The sequence below is a fragment of the Phoca vitulina genome, unplaced genomic scaffold, assembly GCF_004348235.1.
Source record: "Phoca vitulina isolate PV1807 unplaced genomic scaffold, GSC_HSeal_1.0 scaffold48, whole genome shotgun sequence".
NCBI lineage: Eukaryota > Metazoa > Chordata > Mammalia > Carnivora > Phocidae > Phoca > Phoca vitulina.
In genome coordinates this window covers 5,957,857-5,983,991 of record NW_022589751.1, presented here as the reverse complement: position 1 = coordinate 5,983,991, position 26,135 = coordinate 5,957,857, and the positions used below count along the sequence as shown (strand labels likewise).

The 26,135-nt window shown below is 39.5% G+C and overlaps 1 protein-coding gene across 7 annotated transcripts in view; it reads left to right on the top strand.

The window, feature by feature from the left end:
- The window catches only part of CPEB3 (cytoplasmic polyadenylation element binding protein 3), a 185,741-nt gene that overhangs the window by 113,265 nt on the left and 46,341 nt on the right, over window positions 1–26,135 (top strand). For all 7 annotated transcript variants that reach the window (XM_032432500.1, XM_032432501.1, XM_032432504.1 and 4 more), the window contains 2 exons: window positions 785–874; window positions 25,716–25,834. In XM_032432500.1, the coding sequence (XP_032288391.1) occupies window positions 785–874; window positions 25,716–25,834 (209 nt within the window). The remainder of the gene's footprint in view (window positions 1–784; window positions 875–25,715; window positions 25,835–26,135) is intronic.

Below are 26,135 nucleotides of genomic sequence, written 5' to 3'. Positions count from 1 at the left end.
ACAACTCTAGTTCTAGTAGGCTTTGGATCTGCTATAAAAATGTTATTAAAACAGTTGTTTTGTCAACATTGTTCTAGTTGTGACATTTCTCTAGTTTATCATGATTTTCTTTTTTCATGATGAGAAAGGAATAGTCTAAAAATAGTTTTATTTAAGACTTATTGCTTTAAAGTTGTACAGAGCTGGAGACTCATTTTCCTCCAAACCGTTCTCGTATTAGTGTTAATCTCATCTATCAATTGGATTTTTTTTTAAGACAAAGTTTAGGTCATGGCTGAGAGAGTAGCAACTTAAATCTGAGTGGGAGCTAAATTATAACCTTCTGCTTTGAGTCAGGAGTCAGAAGGAAAAGGTAAATTTATTGAGCTATAACTTTGGAAACATTTTCTTTATAGGATATGTAGTAGGGGCACCTAGGTGGCTCAGTCGGTTGAGCCTCTGCCTTTGGCTTGGGTCGTGGTCCCAGGGTCCTCAGATCGAGCCCCATGTCGGGCACCCTGCTCAGTGGGGAGTCTGCTTCTCCCTTTCCTTCTTACTGCCCCTCCCCCCGCTTGTGCTCCCTCTGTCTCTCTTTCTCTCTCTCAAATAAATAAAATCTTTTTTAAAAAAGAGAATAACCAAATGTGCCCAGCAAACAATTGTATTTCACTTAGTAGGTTTGGCTTCTGTAAAAATGCTTTAGAAATAGTTCTCAAAATATTTTTTAAATAAAAAGACATGCTTTATGCTATTCTGTTTGCAATATTTTTTTTTCTCTTGCTAAGATTGCTTCTTTATTTTGTAGATGAGATCACTGCCAGCTTTCGCAGGTTTGGACCTCTCGTTGTAGACTGGCCTCACAAAGCTGAAAGCAAGTCGTATTTTCCTCCTAAAGGTAATGCACTTAAAATGTCTCCACTGCCTGCCTGTTGGAGAGCTGGCATGACATTCAATAAAAGACAGCCTTTTACTTCTTGAAATAGCAGTTGGCTTTTTTCCCCTAATTAAGAAAATATTTCAATGTTGATCATCTTTTTGTGTCTTACTGTTTTCATTTGGAAACTATTCCCCCAGGAGCACACTGATTATTTCAGGGCATCTCTTGTACTGACAGTGAGATCCTGTGCATCCGTTGTGAATGAGCCTTGTGCTAAATTTTCATTATTTGAGAGAAAAAAATCTAGGGGTTTGAAGAATGTCAGTGATGGAAGAGGAAAAGATTATTTAGAGTCAAATTTTATTTGTATCCCATAGTTCTGTAGTTTTATAGATCTTATAAACCCCAAACTTGGAAAACCTAGTGGCTGAAAAGTGACATTGTATGAAATTATCTTTATTCATGGCTGTATTTTAAGTGACTTTGCTTGTTGAGGGGTGGTGGGCAAATTAGCAAAGAACTCTTCACGTGAACTCATCCCTTATGTTTGGTAGGCTTTTTTGGTAATTTACGAAGACATGAAAATATATTACTTTGTTCATAGTTTGTCATTTCTGCAGAATTCAGGGAACTTTTTTAGTAATGTTAACTCTGGGTAAGTTCCTAGAATCATATAGAAGAGTGTTTTGGGTTAAAAAGGAAGTTTTCTTCATGTGTTGTATTCTGTAGCTATGTTTCAAGGGTGTCTTTTATCTCTCAAGAATTGGGTTTTTTTGATATACATTATTATGTAATATTAGTCACCACAAGAAGATGGAGTCAAAATACCCTTCCTGTGCTTCATACAGGAATGAAATTATAGCTTAACTTGGGAAAGGCAGGTGGCTTCGTCTTATGTCTGGTTTATTAGGTTTCTTTGCCACCTATATTTCTCCCCACTCTCTCTATAACCTATGAAAAGAAGTTACTCACTTAAATAGAGGCTGTTTGTTTACTTTTAACATTTCCTTTTTCATTTTCTCCAAGAATTTTTAAAGTTAAGTAAGTTTTGGGGCACCTGAGTGGCTCAGTCGTTAAGCGTCTGCCTTCAGCTCAGGTCATGATCCCAGAATCCTGGGATCCAGCCCCGCATCGGGCTCCCTGCTCCGCGGGAAGCCTGCTTCTCCCTCTCCCACTCCCCCTGCTTGTGTTCCCTCTCTCGCTGTGTCTCTTTCTATTAAATAAATAAAAAATCTTTTAAAAAAAATCATTTTTATAAAAAAAGTAAGTTTTATATTAATCAGAAAAGATAAAAATCACCATGTTGATTATTCCACTGAAGGCATGTGTTCACTACTTCGTAGTACATGTGGACACTATGTAAAGACACATGTTTAAAACGTGTTTCTAAGAGTGCTAATAATTCCTTGAATCGGAGTAGTGTTATTTCAGTGAGCAAATGAGTTCACCACGCTGTGCTGTGGGTTGTATGCTCTGTAAGGTCACATGTATAAAAAGTACAAGTTGCACGTGAGCATCAAGACATGTTATCTCAGTGAAAGAATGTGTTCACCACACTGTGGTGCATGTAACACACTCTGTAAAATTACATGGGTAAGAGATATTTCTAAGAGTGCTAGTGAAAAAAATAAACATCATGCCGAGAAGGTTATAGAAACAACTCTGGGATAAAAGGTGTCAGGTGATCATCATTAAAAAAATGAAGATAAACATATATAGTTGTGTCCAAGAAAATTATCGCAAACCTACCCCTATGAGACATAATCACTGTATGCATTTTATTAAATTTCCTTCTAATGTTCTCTTTATGAATATGAACATTTATATGAAATTTTGCATTTTACATAAATGGGATCACACTGTACCTGCTGCTCAATAACCTGCATTTCCCCCTCTTATATCTTTGTGTAAGAGACCTACATAATTTTAATGACCTTATTTTATTTAATCTGTCCTATTGATGGACACTTAAGTTGCTTCTAGCTGTTCCTTCTCATGGATCATGCTTCAGTGAATACCCTTGTGCCTTCATCTTTTTGCCCTTTATCATTGCCTCTTAGGGTGAATTTCCAGAAGTGAGGTACATATTTATACAGATTGCAAAGCTGCCCTTAAGAAAGGTCATATACGTTTATGTTGCCACCAATAGTATCTGATTTGTAAACCACAGTTATTGAGTCTGAGGAAATGACTCTCTTTCAATCTTTGCCAATCTGATGGTTAAAATAACATCCCCTTCCCCTTTTTTTGACATTCGTTTCTCTTTACTGGCCTTTGAATGTATTTTACTTTTTTAGATTGACTTCTCATTTCTGTCTGGACTTCATATTGGAGTAAGGCACAAGAAGAGATCCAGTTTTCTTTTTCCTAGTAGCATGCCAGTCATCTCAATAGACATTTATTGACTAATACATTTTTTTCCTCATCAATTTGAGTAAATAAGTGTAAGAAAAGAAAAAAAAAAGAAAGAAGTGTTGATTGGAAGGTTATCTCTTCTGTTCCTCAGTGGAGTGCACAAGTTTCTCTGGAACCGCTCTGTCCAGAATGATAGCTACTAGCCACATGTAGCTAATGAGTGCTTGAAACGTGACTAATTTGAATTGAGATATGCTATAAGTGTTAAATATTTACACTGGATTTCGAAGACTTAATTTTAGAAAAAGGTAAAATATCTCACTAGTAATTTTGTTTTCATGTTAGAATGATAATTTTTTGATATATTGGATTAAATAAAATATATTAAAATGAACTTCATCTGTTTCTTTTTACCTTTAAAATGTAGATATTAGAAAATTTGTGTGTGGTTTTTTTGGTGTTTTTTGGTTTTGTTTTGTTTTGAAAATTTTGAGTTACATATGTGACTCATCTTCCTATTGGAAAGCACTTTTCTAGAACAGGAATCCGCAAACTACCTGTTTTTATATGGCCTGTAAGCTAAGGATGGTTTTTATATTTTTAAAAGTTGTAAAAATACACATGCAAGAAGAATATGTAACAGAGACTATATGTGACCCTCAAACACCTTTGCAGAAAGTTTGTTGCCTCCTGCTTTAAAACAGTCTTTGGAGCTACTCATGTAGCTTCTGAGACATCCAGTGACAAAGGAGGCAGTTTCTTTTAGAGGAAGTCTATATATTTGCTAGACCTAGCTAATCCTTAAGTTTGCTTTTCAACTGAGTCAAGTGCTTCCCTGCAATCTTTACCCTTCTGATCAATTGTGTCCTATAAAGTAAAGTAGAATAAATTATCATTGTGACCTCTATCTCTTGGTACTTAAAAGACTATTAGTTTCTCTTTAAGTCTTCTCTTTTCAAAGATAAACATTTTCACTTCTCTCAGTCATACCTTATGTCTAATGGTTTCTGTATCACCAATTTTGTCTGCCTTTTCTGTATATGTCATATTTACAATATCCTACTTAAATTTGTTACTAAGAATTGAAGAGAAAACATTTGGGTTGGTATGAGCAGTACAAATTTTAGTAATTCTGTTAACTCCATGGTTTTTGGTGCCATTCCTGTATAACAGCATAATAATATAGAGCTGTTGAACATTATATCTGGTGCCTTTATTTTACACCTGAGGTTAAGTGTTGAGATGGGCCATTGACAGCAAGGCCAAGAGGAAAATCTAGATATCCCAATTCTGGTCCACAGGCTTGCATCCTTGCAGAGCAGATTGCCTTCCCTGTGATTAGGGGTTAGGAAGAGAAATAATTATTATACTGTTGGCTCCTTTTGTGTTTTGGCTTTCAGCTCAAGTCTGAAGGTTGACCTGTTTTGGGAGGACCTAAAGAGATTTGGTGTCATTCCAAGATTGAAGTAACTTTGAGAATCCATGCCCATTGCTTTGAATGTTGGGAACATCTAAGGAGTTCAGCCCATCTGTTCTGTGCCTTTTTAATAATGCCCCCTTGCTATTTCTACTTTTCCTGAAGTTCCTTAGGTTTTAATTCAGGTCCATGCCTTCTTGGAAATGCCCTTTATGCTGAGTGTACTTTCCTTTAGGTTACCTTAAGTTGGCCATTAGGTACAGTTTGTTTGGCTGTCCATTTTGGTTTATGTGTAAGTAGAAAGGAACCATCCACTATTGAGCCCTTTTGCCTTTTTCTCAGAAAGAATATACCTAATGAAATACACGTTCATTCATCTGGCAGGTTTACCTGTACAGATAATAGGGTAGGGTTTGTAAAACCATGACCATTTCAATGGACTGTGGAGAGTTTAAAATCCATGTAGAGAAACAGTGACCAGGCACATCAGTTGTCCCTTTTAAGTGTTGTTGGGCCAGCACAGTGGGAGGTAATGGAGTCTGGGGCTCTCTCCAGCACAAAGACCACTGAGGTATTTGATCAGCCATTTGAGGATATGCAAAGTCCTGTGGATCAGTTTGTCTGTAGGCCACAAGCAGGTAGTTGCTTGTTGTTCTCCAGAGCAATAATGAGAACATGAAAGGTGGAGGAAGGCATGGAAGTTCAGAATGTGTGTTTTCATAATTTGGTCTCAGACCTCATAAATTATAGTCCTGTGGGGAAAATAAGAAATTAGTCAACTAGTCAAAAAATAAACACAATTACAAATTGTGATAGTTCTGTAAAGGATAAGTAGAGAGTGCAGTGACTTTAAAAAGGGGGCATCAATTTAGAATGTGGATATGGAGAAAGCTTCTCTGAGAAGATGACAGTTAAGCAGACCTGAAAATTGAGGAGTTAGCTAGAAAGTTAGGGAAGCAAGTTCCAAGTGGAGGAGTACCATATGGGAACGACTGAGTACGAAAGGGCGTTAGTACCTTTGAATAAATGAAGTGTGGTTGGAATGTTAGGAGAAAATGATGCAAAAGAATGAGCCTTGAAACAGTAGGATTTATTTTTCTTCCCTAAATTGATTTCATCCCCCAGAGAGAGTGGACATGAAGGCATTTGTGTGGTGTTTGTCTTTGGGGTGAAGGAAGAATGGAGTTGGGTCAAATAGAAATATCAGTTTAAAATACTTTCAAATAGCTATTGATAAAATTGAAGCAAAGTGTTGCTTTGTGTTTCCTGCATTTAGTTCTTGATGATGAGAAGAAATCCAACTCTAGCCGAACTATTGAGGAAGAGTTTTCCAAGATTGTCTTTGCATACTTTTTAGTTCTGGAATAGCAGAGTTGAAATTGTGAGGTCTGGAAAGAGAGGTTCTTCCAAGTCTTAGGGCAGGAACCCAATCCCACATTCGTACAGAATGGTAATCAGTGTCACTTATGTTTATAATAGCTTGGGTGCAGGTAATTTAAAAATAGTTATTGAAAAGGGATGGTAAGAGAACAGAATAAATGCAAACAGAGGGCTTAGGTCCTGATGCAAGTGATTATGCGGCTTTGGGAATATCAATCCATCAAATATTTGTTGCTTGTCAGTCTGTGGAAGAGTCCATATTTGGCCTTATGGGGGATGTAGAGAAGATAACCATTCTTGTTTTTGAGAAGGTTGCAGTTTCCTAAAGGAGACATGGAAACAACAGGTGTGAAATACTAAGTAATGGTAAAGAGCCGTAGTTTCTGGAACTAGACTTGCTGGGCTCCTCCGCCTATTTACGACCTTAAGCTTGCTGTTTAATCTTTCTGTGCCTTAGTTTCATCACCTGCAAAAGAGGGATCATGATAGTACCTACTTCAGAAGGTCATGATGAGGATTAAAATGAGTTCGTAAATTTCTGTGGGGTAATGAAAGCTGTCCCTGCATGCAGTAGATATTATGAATAATATTGTTATTTTTATTAAAATACATATCAACTTATGCTTAATGACAAGTGAGCAAAAAATATTCTATGCAGACAGAAGAGGAACAGATTGCTGCCGGCTGTGCAAAACCTTCATCTTCAAAGCTAGGCAGGAAAAGAATAGGCAGAAATTGCAGGGAGCTGGAATTATGATAATTAGGATTCCTAACCTTTACTGAGGGCTTGCCATCAGCCAGGCATTGGGTTACTATTTTCTAAATCATGTTTAATCTTCCCAACTGCACAAGGTAGGCACCCTTAGTATTCCCATTTTATATAGAAGAAGAAACAGATTTAGAAGAGGGCAGTTTGTCCCTGGTCATGTGTTAATTGGAAGAGCTGGGATTTGAGCCTAAATAGGCTGGCCTCAGAGCCCAAGGCTCTTAAGTATTCCCCTCTACTATTCTCATTTGGGAATAAGAATGGCCCAGAGGTAGGCAGCAGACTTAATTAAGGCAGGATTATGTGGTAGCCTGACTGCCAAGCCTAGGACTTAGGCCGAGTAACCGGTGATCAAGAATAAAGGCTCTGGAGCAAGCTGTCTGGGTTGGATTCCTGTTCCACTACTTGCCATATCTATGTCCCTGGGCTGGTTATTTTCCTAAATCTCTATTTTTTAATCTACAAAATGGAAATAATAGTGTCTGATTCTAGTTTGTTATGAGGATTAAATAAGAAAATGTATATAGAATACTTTCATAGTACCTAGATATCATTGAAACCTTTATATTTTTTTTTAAGCAAGGGAGAGGTGGTTGAGTTTTTTTATTTGATTTTGGTGTTTTAGCCAGGGTCAGAAAAACTATTCAGGAATTTTCTTTAATCCAGCTTATAAGCAGTAATAAGGACTGCAAAGACCTAAGATATTAGCGTTGAGATGTTACTAGAACAGAGGCAGTAAGAGACCAGTGGTTCTGAATGAGAGTAGGTCATGATGGTGGTAGACTTTGATGTGCTAAAATTACTTCTGCTTAATGGAAGAATTATGATACTGTTGAATGTAGGGGAGTCAATTGAGAGAAAACCAGTTTGATCATGTGACAGTTTGATTAAAGACATGTAGAGTTTGGTGTGTCCTCACATCTGATCTGAGAGGAAATTACTAATAGGCAATGAGATTGCGATTAGGTAGTTTGGGAAAGGAGACTGGGGCTGGAGACACACATCTCTTGAGAGACATCTTTATAGAGAAGAGGGAAAAGAAAATGATAAATAATAAGTAAATGTTGTTAGGAACTAAAAGGAAAAAGAGAACATGTCAGTAGAAATGTGGGTGAGTGAAGGACTGGGAGTATATTTGTGGCCTTGTAGGCTAAGGAAAGAAACTTCAAGAAAGTATATCAGCACCATCAGATATTGTAGCGTTCCCCTGAGAAGATCTCCATGGAGGGGCATCTGGCAGGCTCAGCCAGTAGAGGGTGTGATTCTTCATCTCAGGGTTGTGAGTTCAAGCCCCACGCTGGGTGTGGAGATTATGTAAGAAAAAAATTTTTAATTAAAAAGTAAATAAAATGTTAAAAAAAGACCACCATGGAATAGAAATGAGTGTGGCCCTCTTGTCAACTATATGATCACAGGAATTTCTATTGTTATCTTAATTCTAGGTGTTAGTATTGTAATGAATTAGGAAAACCAGAACAAAGGAATCTACTTTGCACTGAACGAGTGTTATTTTATAAATAAGAATAATCCTGCCTCCCCAGCAGAACCAACCATCATCATTTTTTGTTTCCTTCCAGTCTCTATTCATATATATCCTTTTTTGTGGGGCGTGTAATTATAGCAGAAATACAGTTTTCTGGGCCCCTGGGTGGCTCAGTTGGTTAAGCGACTGCCTTCGGCTCAGGTCACAATCCTGGAGTCCCAGGATCGAGTCCCGCATCAGGCGCCCTGCTCAGTGGGGAGTCTGCTTCTCCCTCTGACCCTCCCTCCTCTCATGTGCTCTCTCTCTCATTCTCTCTCTCTCAAATAAATAAATAAATTCTTAAAAAAAAAAAAAAGAAAGAAATACAGTTTTATATCTTCCTTCTTCCCTGCCATGTTACTACATAATTTTTATATTTTTCAAGAGTCTGCCTAGCCTATTGTTACACCTTAATTTACTTGCTTGTTTTATTTAGGCTATTATAAATAATGTTCCTTCCTGTTAATATGTCCTTGTATGTGGTTTTTTCTTGCATAGGATTCTCTTTAGGATAAATTGGCAGAACCTTAACTAGAGTTAAAAGAAATGAAAATCTTAATAACTCCAGATTTGATATCACATGGCTTCCCAAAGCAATTTTCCTTATGAAGTTTATGCTAATTTGGATATCTGCAGCACCATTTTTGCTTAGTTCCAAGTTAGATAGATGGTACATTGCAGTGTGGACTTACCTTTTGCCTGTGGATTTGGAATGTAATGGACCCCGGCAGAAGCCAGAAACCACTTTGGTATGAATCTTCTACTTGAAGCATTTAAACCTTTCCTCTCAGGTCACATCTGTTGAATCTTTGGTATTCTTTGACATCATCTCCTATCATTCCTATCTCCCTTACCACTCTGGCGACATTGACTTCTTTGCTATTCCTTGAGGTCTACTCAGGGCCTTAGTACTTCCTTTTGTCTGAAACCATCTTTTCCCAGATTTCTGAATGGACTGCTCATCTCTTTCCTTAGACAGACCTCTACTCAAATGTCACCTTAACAGAGGGATCGTTCCTGATCTCCTTATCTAAAATAGCAGTCCCTCTATCCTCTTGCTCTTTGTCCCTCTTGCCCTCATTTTATTTCTTTTTTACTCTCATTTTATTTTTCTTCAAAGTGCTTATCATGACTTGAAAAACTGACATGTTTCTCTGTTTTCTAGATCGGGATGTAAGTTTTATGAGAATAGGGTGTTTTTATGTTTTGTTCACTGCTCTGTGCCCAGTACCTTGCATACCTGCCTCAGTGGCTGGCCCTCAGATATTTGTTAAATGAATGAATTTTATCTTTGCAAATGATGAACTACTTGCTCAGAGAGTAGAAGTCTATCACATTTTGAAGCTGGAAAGTTCCTTAAATATCATCTCATTTAAATATAATCTTTATTTTAAACTGAGATTCGAAGAGATGAAGTATCTTTTCCTAAGAGCACATAGCTTTTATCAGACAGACTTGGACCTGGCTGATTAGGAGTTTATGCTATTTTATCTGATGAATTATAAAGGAAGTCATTTTTATTTGTTTGACTAGTGTGTATCATTTGTGGGAAAGGAATATTGGTTTAAACTATAAAATCTGATAAATTATGCTGTTATTTATAAGACTGGATTTTATATAAAAATTAGCAACTCAAGTTGTGTGACCCGTGGGACACTTTCACAGCTCTTTAAAAATGAAAGTGGTCCTTGGCTTTTTCCTGAATTCTTCTGTTCTGTTGGTCACGCTCACATAACGGGGGTATTTCCAAGAGCTGGTTTAAGATGAGGTTGTGGGTCTGAGCTGCCCTTTAGCTGTAGCTGTGAGCATGGGGTTACATCCCATATAGCGTAACCATGGGAGTCTGCCTCTTGGGTGATGCCACACCATTTCTGGACGTGAGTTCACTGCTTTGTAATTGAGTTCTTTGACTACAAGGATCAGAGGTTCTCTTGTACTACCTCAAACTGGGGATGTGGTTATAAGTGACAAGGAGAGCCCCAAAGTAGGAGCTGTGGTAGAACCAGATATCATGCAGGTGTCATGCTAGGGGGTGGCAGGCTGCAGGGATTCAAACAGGGAGCTCTGAATTCTTCATTGTAATATCCCACCATTATCGTGACTCAACTCTTCTTTGCATGTGTGCTCGTCTCTGACTGTGCTTCCAGTGGGAAAATTGTTTTCATATTTCTACTTGAATTCCAGAAAGGGGAATCTGATTGGTCCAGTTCATTTTTTAACACCTAGCTGTGACATAGGCCATCCTAAAGACAGTGGCCATAGAACCCTTGACTGCTTAGTAAAGAAACAGCTTAGTTCTGCTTCCTTGAACTTGGGGCTGTGAATGTGACTAGTAGGAGGATAAGGTGGGCCTGACAAGCTTTTATGATGATAGGTATGTTTATCATAACCTCCTTCCTGGGAGAAGAGCCTGTGTCCAAAGTTGCTATCACTAGAGCTACAAAAAAATCTCTGTCCACCCTGAGCCTTCTACCCCTCATTCTGTACTAAGCAGCTGCTCTTAATACTGCCAGTAGTCTCACCTCTTGTGATGGGGCGGGGGCCAGGGACAAGAACTGGCATCTCTTGGGTAGTCACTACAGCTGCGCTACCATTGTTGGCAGAGGCTTCTGGGACAAAGGTAAGGAGAGCAGCCAGCTGCAGATGTTGGGCAGGAGATTGACCACGTGGCTCTGAAACCATGTTCAGAAGTTGGTGATGCTGGCAGCGGAGTGGAGGAAGCTGTCTCGGCCCACTTGGGCAGCCAGTTTCAGTTCTGACGGTCCAGGGGCACAGGATTCAGGTGCACAGCCGGCTGAACAGGAACAGTAACAGTCATGCTGATTTATGCAGGAATAACTCATGCCTTTCGATCTGATGATTCCCACCCACCTTGAGTAAAGTGTGTGCTTCTGAGTGGCTGTTCTGGTGATCATGTATTTCTTCTGCGCTAGCGGGGCTGGCTTGACTGCTGGTCCTGCTGGGACCAAGGTCATGCAGTTGTGGAAGGGTATGGTATACAATACCAGCGTGGTTTGTGAACCTGGCACAAGCCAGGCCACATGAGTTTCAGATTAACTTTGAGGCAGCCAGCTACAGAGAGCCTGTGTGAAGAACAGGAAAGAAGACTCTAGTTTAAATGGACAAAAATAGGTCATTGTGTAGCTGCATAGGCTGCATTCATGGCATCTATTTCTTTTTCCTTTAGTTTATCTAACTCTGGCTTTGGAAAGGAAAGTTTTCACACTTCACATTTTTTCCCCTTGTAGTATAACTTGAATGGAAATAAGTCTGTTGTTTTAGGCCCAGATTCCAAGTTTTTCTACTTTTTGAGTTCCATAAACTGATCCAAGTTGGGAAACTAAAGGGTTTTAGCCTGTACTTAACCTTTTGCAGTTTGTAAGATTTGAGTAATACTTTGCCTTTTTTTTTTTTTTTTTTAAAAAAGCAGGTCCTGGCTTACAATACTCATACTCTTTAGTGAATTCTGTATTTTAATTGATCTAAGTTTTCATTCTCAGGAAGGATTTTCTTATAAAAACATGGAAACTGTACTGCAGAGTAGCAAGAGTGGGCTTTTTGTCTTATTTTGTCCTTTTTTGACCTATTATTCCTTTTAAAAGCTTAGCACACACTCAGTTTAAACTGTTTTATTAAACACCTATCTCTTCGGCCTTGTACTGAAGGTGAACTCTAAGAGTGAGTCTTTGATTTCAGAGCATTTATAGTTTGAGGGACTGTATAGAAAGGAGTAGGCAGAGGAATATACAGGCGGCAGGACAGAGCCTGAGCAGCCACGTACATAACAGAGACACCCTGTTCTCTGTCACAACAGTACCTGTTGTGCTGTGTCCAGGCAGAAATGCTAGGAACAGGGGAGATGCTTGTTTAGCACAGAGAAGTCAAAACCACCCCTGATGAGAATGTTCTTTGGAAGAGAGTAGCTCTCAGGAACTGAAATGGAAGGTGCAAATTTGACAGGCTGAGGCAGGGTGAATGTTTTCACAGAGGGTGTAGATTGGGACAGGACTTGCTGATAGGAATTGGATAAGCAAGTGAAACCAAGAGAGGATATGTCAGTTGAAAAGGTTTGGAATGGGAAACTGAGAGGATCTGGTGAACAATTTTGAAAGCTGAGAACAAAAACCTGGGTTGCCTTTCATAATAGAATGGATAGCTTTAGTCAAGGCTTTAGTCTTGTGAAGGAGAAATGGTGGCACAGGGAACACCTATTGGCAACAGCATGAAGAACTCATCAGAGGAGTATAAAAGTGCAAGAAGAAGGAGAAATTAGAGTGTTCAAGTTCAAGCACTGTAAAAGCAGGCTTGGACCAAAGCTTCATCATAGGGAAGTGTCTATTAAGTTAAAAGTTGTCTGATGCTGAATGAGGGAGAATAACAAGCAGTGGGGGCAAGAGCTGGGTGTTTGTGGACTCAGATGTGGGCAGCAGTTACTAACTATGTGACACTGAGCAAGTTATTTAATCTCTGACCCTCAGTTTACTCATCTGCATTAATACTACTCATTGGGTTACTAAATGGATTATAGGAAATAGGGCACATTCATACCAACACAGTACTTAGGCTTAATAGCTGTTAAGTAGTATTAGTGTCCTCCCCCCTGATAAAAATGAAATGCTCAGTAAAAATAAAACTGCCCAACTAGTTTGACCAGTTTCCTCCCACACCCCCAGTCTGATCTCCGTTTTCATGGTCAGGTGCTTGTTAGAACTGACTGTGACTAGAACTGACAGACTGGCAGACTTCACAAGGACTTCTTTATGTAGGAAATGTGCGGTTACATAAACAGAGCAAGTTTTAAGCCCAAATGCCCCAGGTCACTGCCCTGGATTGCAGGACTTTACTAAGAACACAGGCAGTAGATTGCCAATTTTCAACTCTGAGGTGGTTCTACCCATCGGACTTGTTTTCTTGTCCGTTCCTACCTTCCTCCGCCCCTGCCTGCCAAGCCAGAAGTCCACAAAGAAACAGTTACTAGTGCAATAAAAAACACAAAACAGTAGACCAAAATGTTTGAGCCTCAGCCCTAGGTAGTAAATATAGTCAAAGAAATATGTTTAGTTCTGAATCCACAGGAAACGTTCAGGAATCCATGGATTTGGGCAGTATCTGCAGAGCCATCTCTACATCTTATCTTAGGCTAATTCCTTCACTTGGAATGTCCTCCATTTTTTCACTATGTCATGCCATTAAGATCTGCTACAACCTACAGAAAGACTTCCCTGATTTCTCTATCCATGTCTTTTTTTTTCTTTTTAAGATTTTATTTATTTTTCAACAGAGAGAGAGAGACTGCAAGAGAGGGAACACAAGCAGGGGGAGTGGGAGAGGGAAAAGCAGGCTTCCTGCCAAGCAGGGAGCCTGATGTGGGACTCGATCCCAGCACCCTGGGATCATGACCTGAGCCGAAGGCAGACGCTTAACGACTGAGCCACCCAGGTGCCCCTCTATCCATGTCTTCTTCACTGAAAGATCTGTCTTCTTTCTATGAAGTCCAACTTTTACAAATACTTCAAAAAAATACTTCTTGGGATCCTTAATGTATTGTTCCTAGTTTATAGTTCTCTATGTACTTATTCTTCATGACTTTTTTGTACTAGCTTATAAATTCCTTAAGAACAGAGTCTTGCTTATGTTAGTATTCCTCTGCTGTGCCTAGAGCACGTAGTAAGTATTCAGTAAATTTTGGAAATCACATGTTTTCATCCAAGAGGGAAAATAAATAGGTAATCCAGTTCAGAGACCTACAGTGTTCTCCAGGGAGCAGGCAGGGAATTGATGAGGTGCTTCAGCTCTTCCCGCCCACTGCCCCCAATCCTATACTCTAACTAATGAACTCTCGTCTCTGTTTTCCAAATGAGCCAAACCTTTGACCTTCGATACCTTGGCCTGCACTCCTTCCTGAACTTGGAATGCCCTTACTTCCTGGAAGACTAATTATTGTCCAGCTCATATATGGCCTTTGTTCTATGGCTTTCCCAGATGTTTGGACACCTTTGCTTCATTTGTCTCTCAGCAGTGTTCTGTAGGACACACCCCCAACACAACACCTTTCATGGTGTCCCATAGTCATTTATTTATAGGTTGGATTTTTCTAGGACTTGGCTTCTTCATCTTTGTAGCTTCATTGCCTAGCTTCATGCCTTGTCCCTCATAAATATTTTAGGTTCTATTGAATTGAATCCAAAGACAAAGACTCCTGAGGCAAACCAGGTTAAATCTTCTGACCCGAGAGCCAAGGTTAGTGAGAATGTTTGGAACAGCCTTCTGTGCCAAAAAGTGTCTGAATTCAGGCAGTTCTGGCTGGGGTGGTGCCCTTCAGGTCTGTCTAGGAAGGTCACAGGAAATCAGGGAGCCTGGATTCTGTGCAAGGACAGATCTCTCTCTGTGTGTCCAGACCATGGATTTTTCCTTCTGGGGCTGATCTCACTTAATCAGAAATTGGCTATCCCTTGGTCAGCTACTGTTTTATGAATGTAGCAGTGGTTTGGGGCGCAGCCCTACAAGCTGAAATTGTTTTCCCATTGTAGTTGATAATTGAAACATATAAATCACTAAGAGCATTAGTTGATTTTAAGAACTGTTAGGTCTTTAAAAAATACCAAATAGCTCTTGAGAGAATGGGAGAAAATATTACTCTCTTCCCCAGAAAGAACCTTGTGGGTTTTTTTTTTCCTCACAAATTTTTATTTTCAAAAACTTAAAACCAGGGCACCTCGGTGCCTCAGTCATTAGATGTCTGCTTTCGGCTCAGGTCATGATCCCAGGGTCCTGGGATCAAGCCCTGCATCGGGCTCCCTGCTAGGCGGGAAGCCTGATTCTCCCTCTCCCACTCCCCCTGCTTGTGTTCCCTCTCTCGCTGTGTTTCTCTCTGTCAAATAAATAAATAAAATCTTAAAAAAAAAAATTTAAAACCTACTTGGGGCACCTGGGTGGCTCAGTCAGTTAAGCATCTGCCTTTGGCTTGGTACATGATCCCAGAGTGCTGGGATCAAGCCCCACGTCGGGCTCCCTGCTCAGCGGGGAGCCTGCTTCTCCCTCTCCCTCTGCCTGCCGCTCTGCCTATCTGTGCTCTCTCTCTATCTCTCTGTCAAATAAATAAATAAATAAAATCTTGAAAAAAAAATTTTAAACCTACAGAAATACAAATCAAAATCATGATGAGATACCACCTCACACCTGTCAGAATGGCTAAAGTTAACAACACAGAAAACAACAGATGTTGGCAAGGATGCAGAGAAAGTGGAACCCTCTTACACTATTGGTGGGAATGCAAACTGATACAGACATTCCGGGAAACAGTATGGAGGTTCCTCAAAAAGTTACAGATAGAACTACCCTATGACCCAGCAATTGCACTGTTAGATATTTACTCAAAGGATACAAAAATACAGATTTTAAGGGGCACATGCACCCCAATGTTTACAGCAGCATTATCAACAATAGCCAAACTATGGAAAGAGCCCAAATGTCCATCAACTGATGAGTGAATAAAGATGTGGCAGATATACACAATGGAATATTACTCAGCCGTCAAAAAGAATGAACTCTTACCATTTGTGGCAATATGGGTGCAGCTAGAGTATATTATGCTAAGCAAAATAAGTCAGACAAAGGCAAATGCCATGTGATTTCACTCATATGTGGAATTTAAGAAACAAAACAGATAAGTATATTGGGAGGGAAAAAAAAGAGAGGGGGGAAACAAACCATAAAAGACACTTAAACGATAGAGAACAAACTGAGGGTTGATGGAGGGCAGGAGTGTGGGGGGCTGGGCTAAATGGGTGATGGGCATTAAGGAGCGCACTTGTGATGAGCACTGTGTATTATATGTAAGTGATGAATCACTAAATTATACTCCTGAAACCAATATTATGCTACATGTTGACTAGAATTTAAACAAAAATTTGAAACAAACAAAACAAAAAATTCAAACCTACAATAAAGCTTTAAGAATAAATACAACAAGGGGCGCCTGGGTGGCTCAGTCGTTAAGCGTCTGCCTTCGGCTCAGGTCATGATCCCAGGGTCCTGGGATTGAGCCCCACATCGGGCTCCCTTCTCCGCGGGAAGCCTGCTTCTCCCTCTCCCACTCCCCCTGCTTGTGTTCCCTCTCTCGCTGTGTCTCTCTCTGTCAAATCAATCAATCAATCAATCTTAAAAAAAAAAAAAAAGAATAAATGCAACAAACACCTATATAGCCTTTTTCTAGATTCACCAGTTGTCAGCATTTTGCCACATTTGCTTTTCTTTTTTTTTCTGTATGTGTGTGTATGATTATCATTTGAGAGTAAGTTGTAGACATCAAGACCCCTCACTCCTAAGTGCTTCTGCATGTTTCCTGTGAACAAGAAATACCCAGATTGTTCTAGTAATATCCTTTAGAGCTGTTTTTTTTAATCCAAGATCCAAACATGTAGCCTTAACACCCAAATATAGACTTAATTTAGTTGTCATATCTCTCTGCTGTCCTTGAATTTAGACAGTTTCCTAGGCTTTTTATCTTTTGTATCATTTGACGGGTCCATGTCAGATGTTTTATAGAATATCACTTAATTTGGAATTATCTGTTTGTTTCCTTATAATGAAATTCAAGTAAAACACTGTTAGCAGAAATAGTATGTAGATAATATGCTGCATTGAGAAGGACATAGGACAGGAGCACATTAAGTCAGTTTGCCCTGTTGTTGGTGATGTTGATTTTTATCATTTGGTTGAGGTGTTGTCTGCCGGATTCCTCCATTTTAAAAGTGCCTCTCTCCCTTGGCGAATAATGATTAATCCGTGAAGTGATACTTTAGGAGTATGTTAAATATCTTGTATCCCCTTCCCAAATTCACCCAATGGTTTTAGAATCCATTGATGATTCTTGCTTAAGTCGACTATTACTGTGATGATGATATTCATTTTATTAAAATCTTAATTTAGTGAGATATCTGCTTTTTCACCCCCTCAAGTAACTTTATTCTAAATACATAACTTATGGGGCGCCTAGGTGGCTCAGTCGGTTGAGCGTCCAACTCTTGGTTTAGGCTCAGGTCATGATCTTGCGGTAGTGGGATTGAGCCCCATGTCTGTTTCAGATTTCTCTCCCTTTCCCTCCTGCTCACTCTATCTCTCTCTAATTAATTAATTAAATCTTTAAAAATAAATACATATACGTAACTTAGAAATAAATTGAAAGCTAATAGGCATCTTTACTAAATATGACAATTTGATTGACCTAAATAAAACTAAATCTAAACTTCTCCTGATGATTTTGAAATTAATCATTTTCATTCTTCTTAATGTAGTTCTGTGGGCTTTAGAGCAAATATATCTGCATAGGCCTTAAATTGTAGCACTAAAGCACAGGTGACCACTTTCTGCTACTTAAAACACTGTGAAATGATCACTGTCACAAAAGTAACCATAAATAATAAACAGACCAGTCCTCATTTGCTAATGATAATGAAATTTTTGCCTCATCATTTTTAGGCAAGACAGTATAAGTGAATGGATAAAGGATGAGGGCTCTGTAAGCTGACCTGGGTTTTAATCTGAAGTGTCCCTTAACCCCATGGAGTTTCAGTTTCCTCATCTGTAAAATGAGAATAAAAACTTGTATTTACCTCACAGAATTACTGTGAGGATGAAAAGAGCTTAGAGACGTAAAGTGTTTATTATTAGCAAAGTGCCTGGCACACTGTAAGCACTTCGTAACTGATGTTTGTGGTGGTGAAATTGGTGGTGATGTTATTTATACTAGGGATTAAGTATAAAAAAAATTCTAACATGAAAAATTAGGTATTTAAGAGCTCAGGAAGCATTGTTTTTGACAAGTAGCCAAGAACATTTTGGAGATTGTTGTACTTAATGTGTTCTCAGGTATTAAGAGAAAAAAAAATCTATTAATTAAATTTAGCCTGTAAAATCCTGGCCAAATAAAATGGAATCATCCCAAGTAAGTCACCCCAACCCATACCTTCCTGTTCCTCTTTACCCCAAAGAAGTGTGGTCAGTCCAGGCCTGTCTAAAATTCCCTCACTGTTTTCCCCTTTCTCACCCAACCTGTTTGGCACCAGTGGGAAAGCAAGCAATTTCCTGCCATCCATTCTGCCCAACCCAGAGTCATGATGGTGGTAGTGTTAAGAGCTCCTGTTGCTTCCCCCAGAGCCCATAGTTCCACCCACAGACTGGCTCTGAGTTGAGGGCCTCCCATAGCTCACCACATCCCTGAAACCCCCTCACACTCCTTAGGTATGTGGGAAACAAAGTCACCATTTCTGAAACTTGAGTTTTATGATACTCTTGTCTCTTACTGGCTCAGAGGGCAAGGAAGAACAGAGGGAGCTTATAATTTTTTGGTCAAGGTTTTTTATATACCTTTCAAACTAATAGAAGAACCTGCCATCATAGTGACAGTTTGAGGAGCTGTATTTGTAAGTATAATAGGCTTTTGTTTTTTTTTTTTTTTAAATTTATTTATTTAAGAGAGAGCGAGAAAGCCCATGCAGGAGTGGGGGGAGGGGTAGAGTCCCAAGCAGACTCCCCGCTAAGCATGGAGCCCAACACAGGGCTCAATGCCACCATCTTGAAATCATAACCTGAGCTGAAATCAAGAGCCAGATGTTCAACCGACTGAGCCACCCAGGTACCCCAATAGGCTTTTATTTAAAGAATGTATTAGAATCAGCAAATAATATCACATCTGATCATTTTCTCTCCTGGTGGATATGGCTAATTATGTATGAAAACAAAATATTCAGTCACTTTATTATTTGTTTACAGTAATATTCAGCCTATTATTCAAATAACTTTAAGGTTTATCTTTAGATTACTGCCCTTTATTCACCAAAATCTTGAAAATGCACATAGAAAGTGCATATCATTAATTTGAACTCCCAACTTTTATGAGACTGTATGCAAAACTCAATTTTATATATCACACAAATATGCAGAAATATCACAGAAAATGCAGAAAGAAAAATTGACACTTGCACAATACCTAGTTTACAAAGCCCCCTTACATGTACTATTTCATAACCTACCTCTCTGTAAGTTAATCAGGACAAATACTTTTTTTTTTTTTTTCATTTTACAGAGAAAAGAGCCAAGACTCAGAAACTTTTTTTTTTTTTTTAAAGATTTTATTTATTTATTTGACAGAGACAGACACAGTGAGAGAGGGAACACAAGCAGTGGGAGTGAGAGAGGGAGAAGCAGGCTTCCTGTGGAGCATGGAGCCCGATGTGGGGCTCGATCCCAGGACCCTGGGATCATGACCTGAGCTGAAGGCAGATGCTTAACGACTGAGCCACCCAGGCGCCCCAAGACTCAGAAACTTTAAGTTAATATTCAAATTCATGGTTCCACCACTTGTTAGGTTACCTTGAGCAAGTTGCTTAATCACTCTGTGCAATTTCTTTAACTGTGAAACAACTAAAAGTAGTGCCTACTTCACAGGGTGTGTGTGATGATGAATGAATGAACTTAGAATGGTGCCTGGTACATAGTAGATAGATGCTCAGTAAATGTTAGCTATTATTACGCACAGCTAGTAAATGTTAGAACTTGGATCTAAATCTAGACCTTCTGACTCCTAGTCCAGAACTCTTTTCATAGTACCATGTGGAATTTGCCTTTTAGTAAATAATCGATTTAATTTTTATCTCACATTGACCTTGTTATTCTAGAAGGAATCTTTTTCTACTTTGTTTACTTTGACCTTAAATTTCTAAAGATCAAAAGGGAAATATATTTGAAGGATTCTTCCTTCCTGATTTGTTTTTAGATATTCTGATTTCTGTTATCATCTGGGTTTGGTTGACCTTGAGGTGTCAGAAGGTGTTTTTAGTAGGTGAAGGTACAATAAAGTTGTGTTCATGAGTGATTTTGGGTGTCTCTGGTGAATTTTGTTTTGGTTGGAAGTCCTGAGGTACGAAGTAGGGTTGAAGGAAATTGTTGAACTGGAGTTACACCCCTTATCTGTAATGCTAAGAGAATATTGTCATTACTGAGAGTGGCAGCTTGCTGATCAGGGAGTAGAGATGATTTATTATAAAAGATTATTTGCTGTAAAAGAGTTATCCTGAAGAAATTGGTAAAGTATTATGAGCCATTCCTTGGGAAAGGAGAAGTGGTTCGTAGATATTTTTCTTGATAATAGTATTTGTAGCAAGCTTTTACTTCTGACTCCCCATTGTTTTTACTCTGTCTACTGCTAATGTTAACATGATGGCTGTGTGAGAGGCCTGATTGAAGATCTTACATGCTTTTGTGTTAGCTACTCAGCTGCTATGGGGAGATACTCTCCCTCTCTTCTGATGCACAAATTGAGCTCAGTGCAGGAATTGATGTGGAAGATTCTAGAGGGTGGGCAGCAACGTGCCAGAAAAATGTAGTCAGCCTGGTGGCCTTCTGGTGGCCTTCTGGTGGCAAGGAGCTAGAGAAAGCCCCATTTCAGTGAGCATGCCTCATTCCCAGGCCTTTTTTCTTTTTTTTTTTTTTTAAAGTAGGCTCCATGGCAGCATGGAGCCCAACACGGCGCCTGAACTCATGACCCTGAGATCAGGACTCCAGCCAAGATCAAGAGTCGGACAATCAACCGACTGAGACACCCAGACACCCCTCCCCAGGCCTTTTTGATGGGCCTGTGCATAATGTACACAGACGGGGTCCTCTCCAAGAACAAGATATCCAGTGTGTCTCTTAGGACCTTTGTGGGCCATCTCTACCAGGGTTTAACGTGGTGAGGCAGGAGGTTTGAGAGGACATGCTGAAACCTCCTCTTTGTAATTTGCATTTTTTAACCTCACTCATCTCTAGTATTCACTTTGGCAAGTGGAATTAATGTTCTCACGTTTAATGAAAACACTGAATTTTTAATAGATTCCTTGGGGCTTGGTGATTGTTTGATACTGTTTCCAATAGAGAAAGGATATGAAGAAATGATATTTTTTCTAGTTTTGCAGTTAGGTTTTATTTTTCTTGCCTAGCCACCTGCTGAATCTTTTGACCCAGCTAGCTTAGGAGGAGAGCCCAGAAAACAGCTCTGGGTCCTCCCATGTAGGCAGCCTCCCTGTTGTATCTATATACCCACTCCTTAGGGCTTGGTGCTATCCTCTGTACGTTGACTTCTGCCTGTTGAATTGGCCACTCTTGTGTCAGGTAATAGTTGATCTTTTTCCTGCTGTATTTGTTTGGATGGTAGTGGTTAACCTTTCTTCTACTGTTTTTGCTTGGATGCTGTGTATACTAGACAAAGAGTTGAGAAAAAGTATTTTTAAAAAAAGTACCCAGGGGCACCTGGGTGGCTCAGTCATTAAGCGTCTGCCTTCGGCTCAGGTCATGATCCCAGGGTCCTGGGATCGAGCCCTGCATTGGGCTCCCTGCTTCGAGGGAGCCCTGCTTCTCCTCCCACTCCCCCTGCTTCTGTTCCCTCTCTCTCTGTGTCTCTCTCTGTCAAATAAATAAATAAAATCTTAAAAAAAAAAAGTACCCATTATTCATTATCTACTCCTACTGTCATTATGTGCTGCTCAGGACTCCAAGAGCTTTGCTTCTAGGCCAGTTGATTAACATCTTTGTTTGATGTGCGAGAATCTTCTGAATATGGAGGTTCTTACTCTTCTTCACCATTTACACCTTTCTGGCATGCAGTGTACCAGGGTAGAACCATATTGGTGATGGGTTTTTTTGAGGACTGGGAGTGGAGGTGACAGCTGAGAGGCTGAGCAAAGCTAGAGGGGTTGCAGAAGGGTTCAATAGTTGACTAGTCAAACTTAGACTAGCTCAAGATAGGCCTTTGCCCAGCTGCCATACATGAATGCTGATATGGCAGCAGATGCCAGAGTTGGTCCCTTGAACATCTGCTGACCTGTTTGAAGTCTTTGCTGATTCTCTCAAGTCAGAGCCCTTGCTCCTCTGGGCTACCAACGCACTTTTTGTCCCCTTGTATCTCCTTCAGTTTTGTAACAAATAGTTAATTGTCTAAATGTCTGTTTCTTCTACCACATAAGTCTCTTGACAATAGGAACGTACTCTCCTCCATCTCAGTTTTCTCATAATCCACAGATTGTGTCCCACTTATAACAGTTGCTCAGTAAATCTTACTGAATCGAAGTGAGCAAAGCTGGCTGTCCCTATGGAAATTCTGCAGCTAGTATCCATGTTTATCAGTTGTGTACTCTTCATGAGAGAGGAGAGTATCCTTGGAGAAAGCAGACATCATCATCAGAAGTAACATTAGGCTAGGCTATTACTGGGCTTTTTTTTTTAGACAACTTTTCTTGGGATATAATTCACATACCATACAGTTTACCCATTTGAAGTATAAAATTCAGTGGTTTTCAGTATGTTCGTGGAGTTATGCCACTATCATCACCACAATCAATCTTAGAAAATATTCATCATCCTCAAAAGAAACCCTGTACCTATTCCCTCCAGTCCTTAACCCTAGGCAACCACTAATACATTTTTTGTCTCTATAGATTTGCCTATTCTGGGCATTTTACATAAATGAAATCATACAATATTTGTGCCTGGCTTCTTTCACTTAGCATAATATTTTCAAGGTGCATCCATGTTGTAGCATGTGTCAAGCCTAAAGCTTGATGGAAGTTGGGGGGCAGATGATGCTTGTTTTTTGGCTAGTTGTTGTGGCTCAGGCCAGTGATGAATCTGCCTGCTCTCTTGATGACCAAATCTACAGGCATACCATGGAGATATTGTGGGTTCAGTTCTAGACCACCCCAATAAAGCAAATATTTCAATAAAGTGAATCAAATAAATTTTTTAGTTTCCCAGTGCATATAAAAGTTATGTTTACACTATACTGTAGTCTGTTAAATGTGCAATAGCATTATATCTAAAAAACTGTATATACCTTAATTAAAAATTACCTTTTTGTTAAAATATGGAACCACTACCTGAGCTTTCGGTGAGTTGTAATCTTTTTGTTGGGGAGAATCTTGTCTCAGTGTTCGTGGCTGCTGACACATCACGGTGGGGATTGTTAAATGTTGGGATGGATGTGGTAATTTCTTAAAGTAAGACAGCAATTAACTTTGCCACATCATTTCTCTGGAGCATACAATGCTGTTTGATAGCATTTTACCCACAGTAGAACTTCTTTCAAAATTGGGGTCAATCCTTTCAAACTCTGCCTCTGCTTTATCAGCTAAGTTTATATAATATTCTAAATCTTTTGTTATCATTTCAACAGTCTTCATAGCATCTTCACTGGGAATAGATTGCATCTCAAGAAACCGTTTTCTTTGCTCATCCATGAGAAACAACTCCTCATCTGTTAAAGTTTTATCATTAAAACTGGCTGAGATTACAGCCATTCAGTTACATCTTCATCTTCCATATACTTATTCTAGATCTCTTGCTATTTCTGCCACATCTGCAGTTACTTCCTCCACTTAAGTCTTGAACCCCTCAAAGTTCTCCTTAAGTTGGAATCAGCTTCTTCCAAACTCCTGTCATGGTGATAATTTGACCTCTTCCCCTGATCATGATTGTTCTTAATGACATATAGAATGGTAGATCTTTTCCAAAAGGTTTTCAGTTTACTTTGCCCAGATCCATCAGAGGACTCTCTGGCAGCTATAGTTCTTATGAAATATATTTCTTAAATAATAAGACTGGGGGGCGCCTGGCTGTTTCAGTTGGAGGCACATGCAACTCTTGATCTCGGGGTGTGAGATCTCTACTAAAATAAGTAAATAAACTTAAAAAAATAATAATAAAACTTGAAATCCATGGGCTGCAGAATGGACATAGTGTTAGCAGGCATGAAAACAACATTCATTTCATTGTACATCTCCATCAGTGTTCTTGGGTGACCTAGTACATTGTCAGTGAGCAGTAATATTTTGAAAGGAATCTATTTTTCGGAGCAGGGTCAACAGTGGGCCTAAAATATCCCATAAACTATCTTGTAAACAGATGTGCTGTCATCCAGGATTTATGGTTCCATTTATAGAGCATAGGCAAAATAAATCTGTCATAATTCTTAAGGGCTGTAGGATTTTCAGAATGGTCAATGAGTATTGGATTCAACATAAAGTCACCAGCTGTATTAATGCCTAATAAGAGAGTGAGGTTGTCCTTGGAAGCTTTGAAGGTTGGCATTGACCTCTCCTCTTTAGCTGTAAAAGTCCTAGCTGGCATCTTCTTCCAATAGAAGGCTGTTTCATCTACATTGAAAAAGCTGCTGTTTATTGGGGGCATCTTCATTAATTACCTTAGCAAGATCTTCTTGATAACCTGCTGCAGCTTCTACATCAGCACTTGCTGCTTTACCTTGCACTTTTATGTCATGGAGATGGCTTCTTTCTTTAAACATCATGAATCAACCTCTGCTAGCTTCCAACTTTTCTTCTTCAGCTTCCTCATCTCTCTCAGCCTTCACAGAATTGCAGAGAGTTGGGGCCTTGCTCTGGAAAAGGCTTTGGTTGAAGGGAATGTTGTGGCTGGTTTGATCTATCTAGACCACTAGAACTTTTTTCTTACCAGCCATAAAGCTGTTTTGCTTTCTTATCATTCATGTGTTCACTGGAGTAGCACTTTTAATTTCCTTCAAGAACTTTTCTTTTGCATTTGCAACTTGACTAACTGGCTCAAGAGGCCCAGCCTTCAGCCTCTCTCAGCTTTCAACATGTCTTCTGCACTATGCTTAATCATTTCTAGCTGTTGACTTAAAGTCAGAGACGTGCGACTCCTCCTTTTACTTGAACACTTAGAGGGCATTGTAGGGTTATTAATTGGCCTATTTTCAATATTGTTGTGTCTCAGGAAATAGGGAGGCCCACGGAGAGGGAGAGAGTCAGTGGAATGGCTGGCCCGTGGAGCAGTCAGAACACACACAATATCTATGAAGTTCACTTGCTTATGTGGGCCCGGTTCATGGTTCCCCAGAACAATCACAATAGTAATCTCAAAGATTCCTGATCACAGATCACCATGACAAATATAATAATAATGATGAAAAAGTTTAAAATATTGTGAGAATTGCCAAAATGTGACACAAAGTAAGCAAATGCTGTTGGAAAAATGGCTCCAATAGATTTACTTGATGTAGGGTTGCCACAGGCTTTCAATTTGTAAAAAACGCAATATCTGCAAAGCACAATAAAGTGAAGGACAATAAAATGAGGTATGCTTGTATTTCACGGAAATTCCATAGAGGAGTTCTGAACTTGCTCCCCTGAGTAATTATGAGAATTAAGCAAGATTATGTCTACGAGTACCTAACCCAATGCTTGGCATACGAAGTGTCTCAGGGACTATTACTTCCCTGTGTCCCATTCCAAGTTCTTAGATTTTAGTAAGAATTTGCCAAAGGGAAACAACAGGTAAATTTTTATTTGGTGCTTTGAGTTTAATGTACTGATTTCTCTCTCCCTCCTTTTGTTTTTGTTCTCCCAAGGCTATGCCTTTCTGCTGTTCCAGGAGGAGAGCTCAGTGCAAGCATTGATAGATGCCTGCCTGGAAGAAGACGGGAAGCTGTACCTGTGCGTGTCAAGCCCCACCATCAAGGATAAACCGGTAAGTGAAATGCAGCCAGCTGGTGCTTTTCTAGAGCACATATGCATTTGGAATAGCTGCTCACCTCCTTTCTGTAATGGGAATGCTGGTAACTAGGATCCTCTTACCCAGGGTGACCTTGCTATGCAGTAGAGCTGGACTGTTGTGGATGAGAAACTAATAACAAATTACTCTGTATTTCGTTTTATACCTTTGGGACTGCGTGTAAACAAATGTGTCCTTGTCTTTCACTTTACAGCTCTTTTAAGCTAATTCCTATTCAGTAACTCTGAATTGAAGTAAACAATGCTCTTAGTGGTTT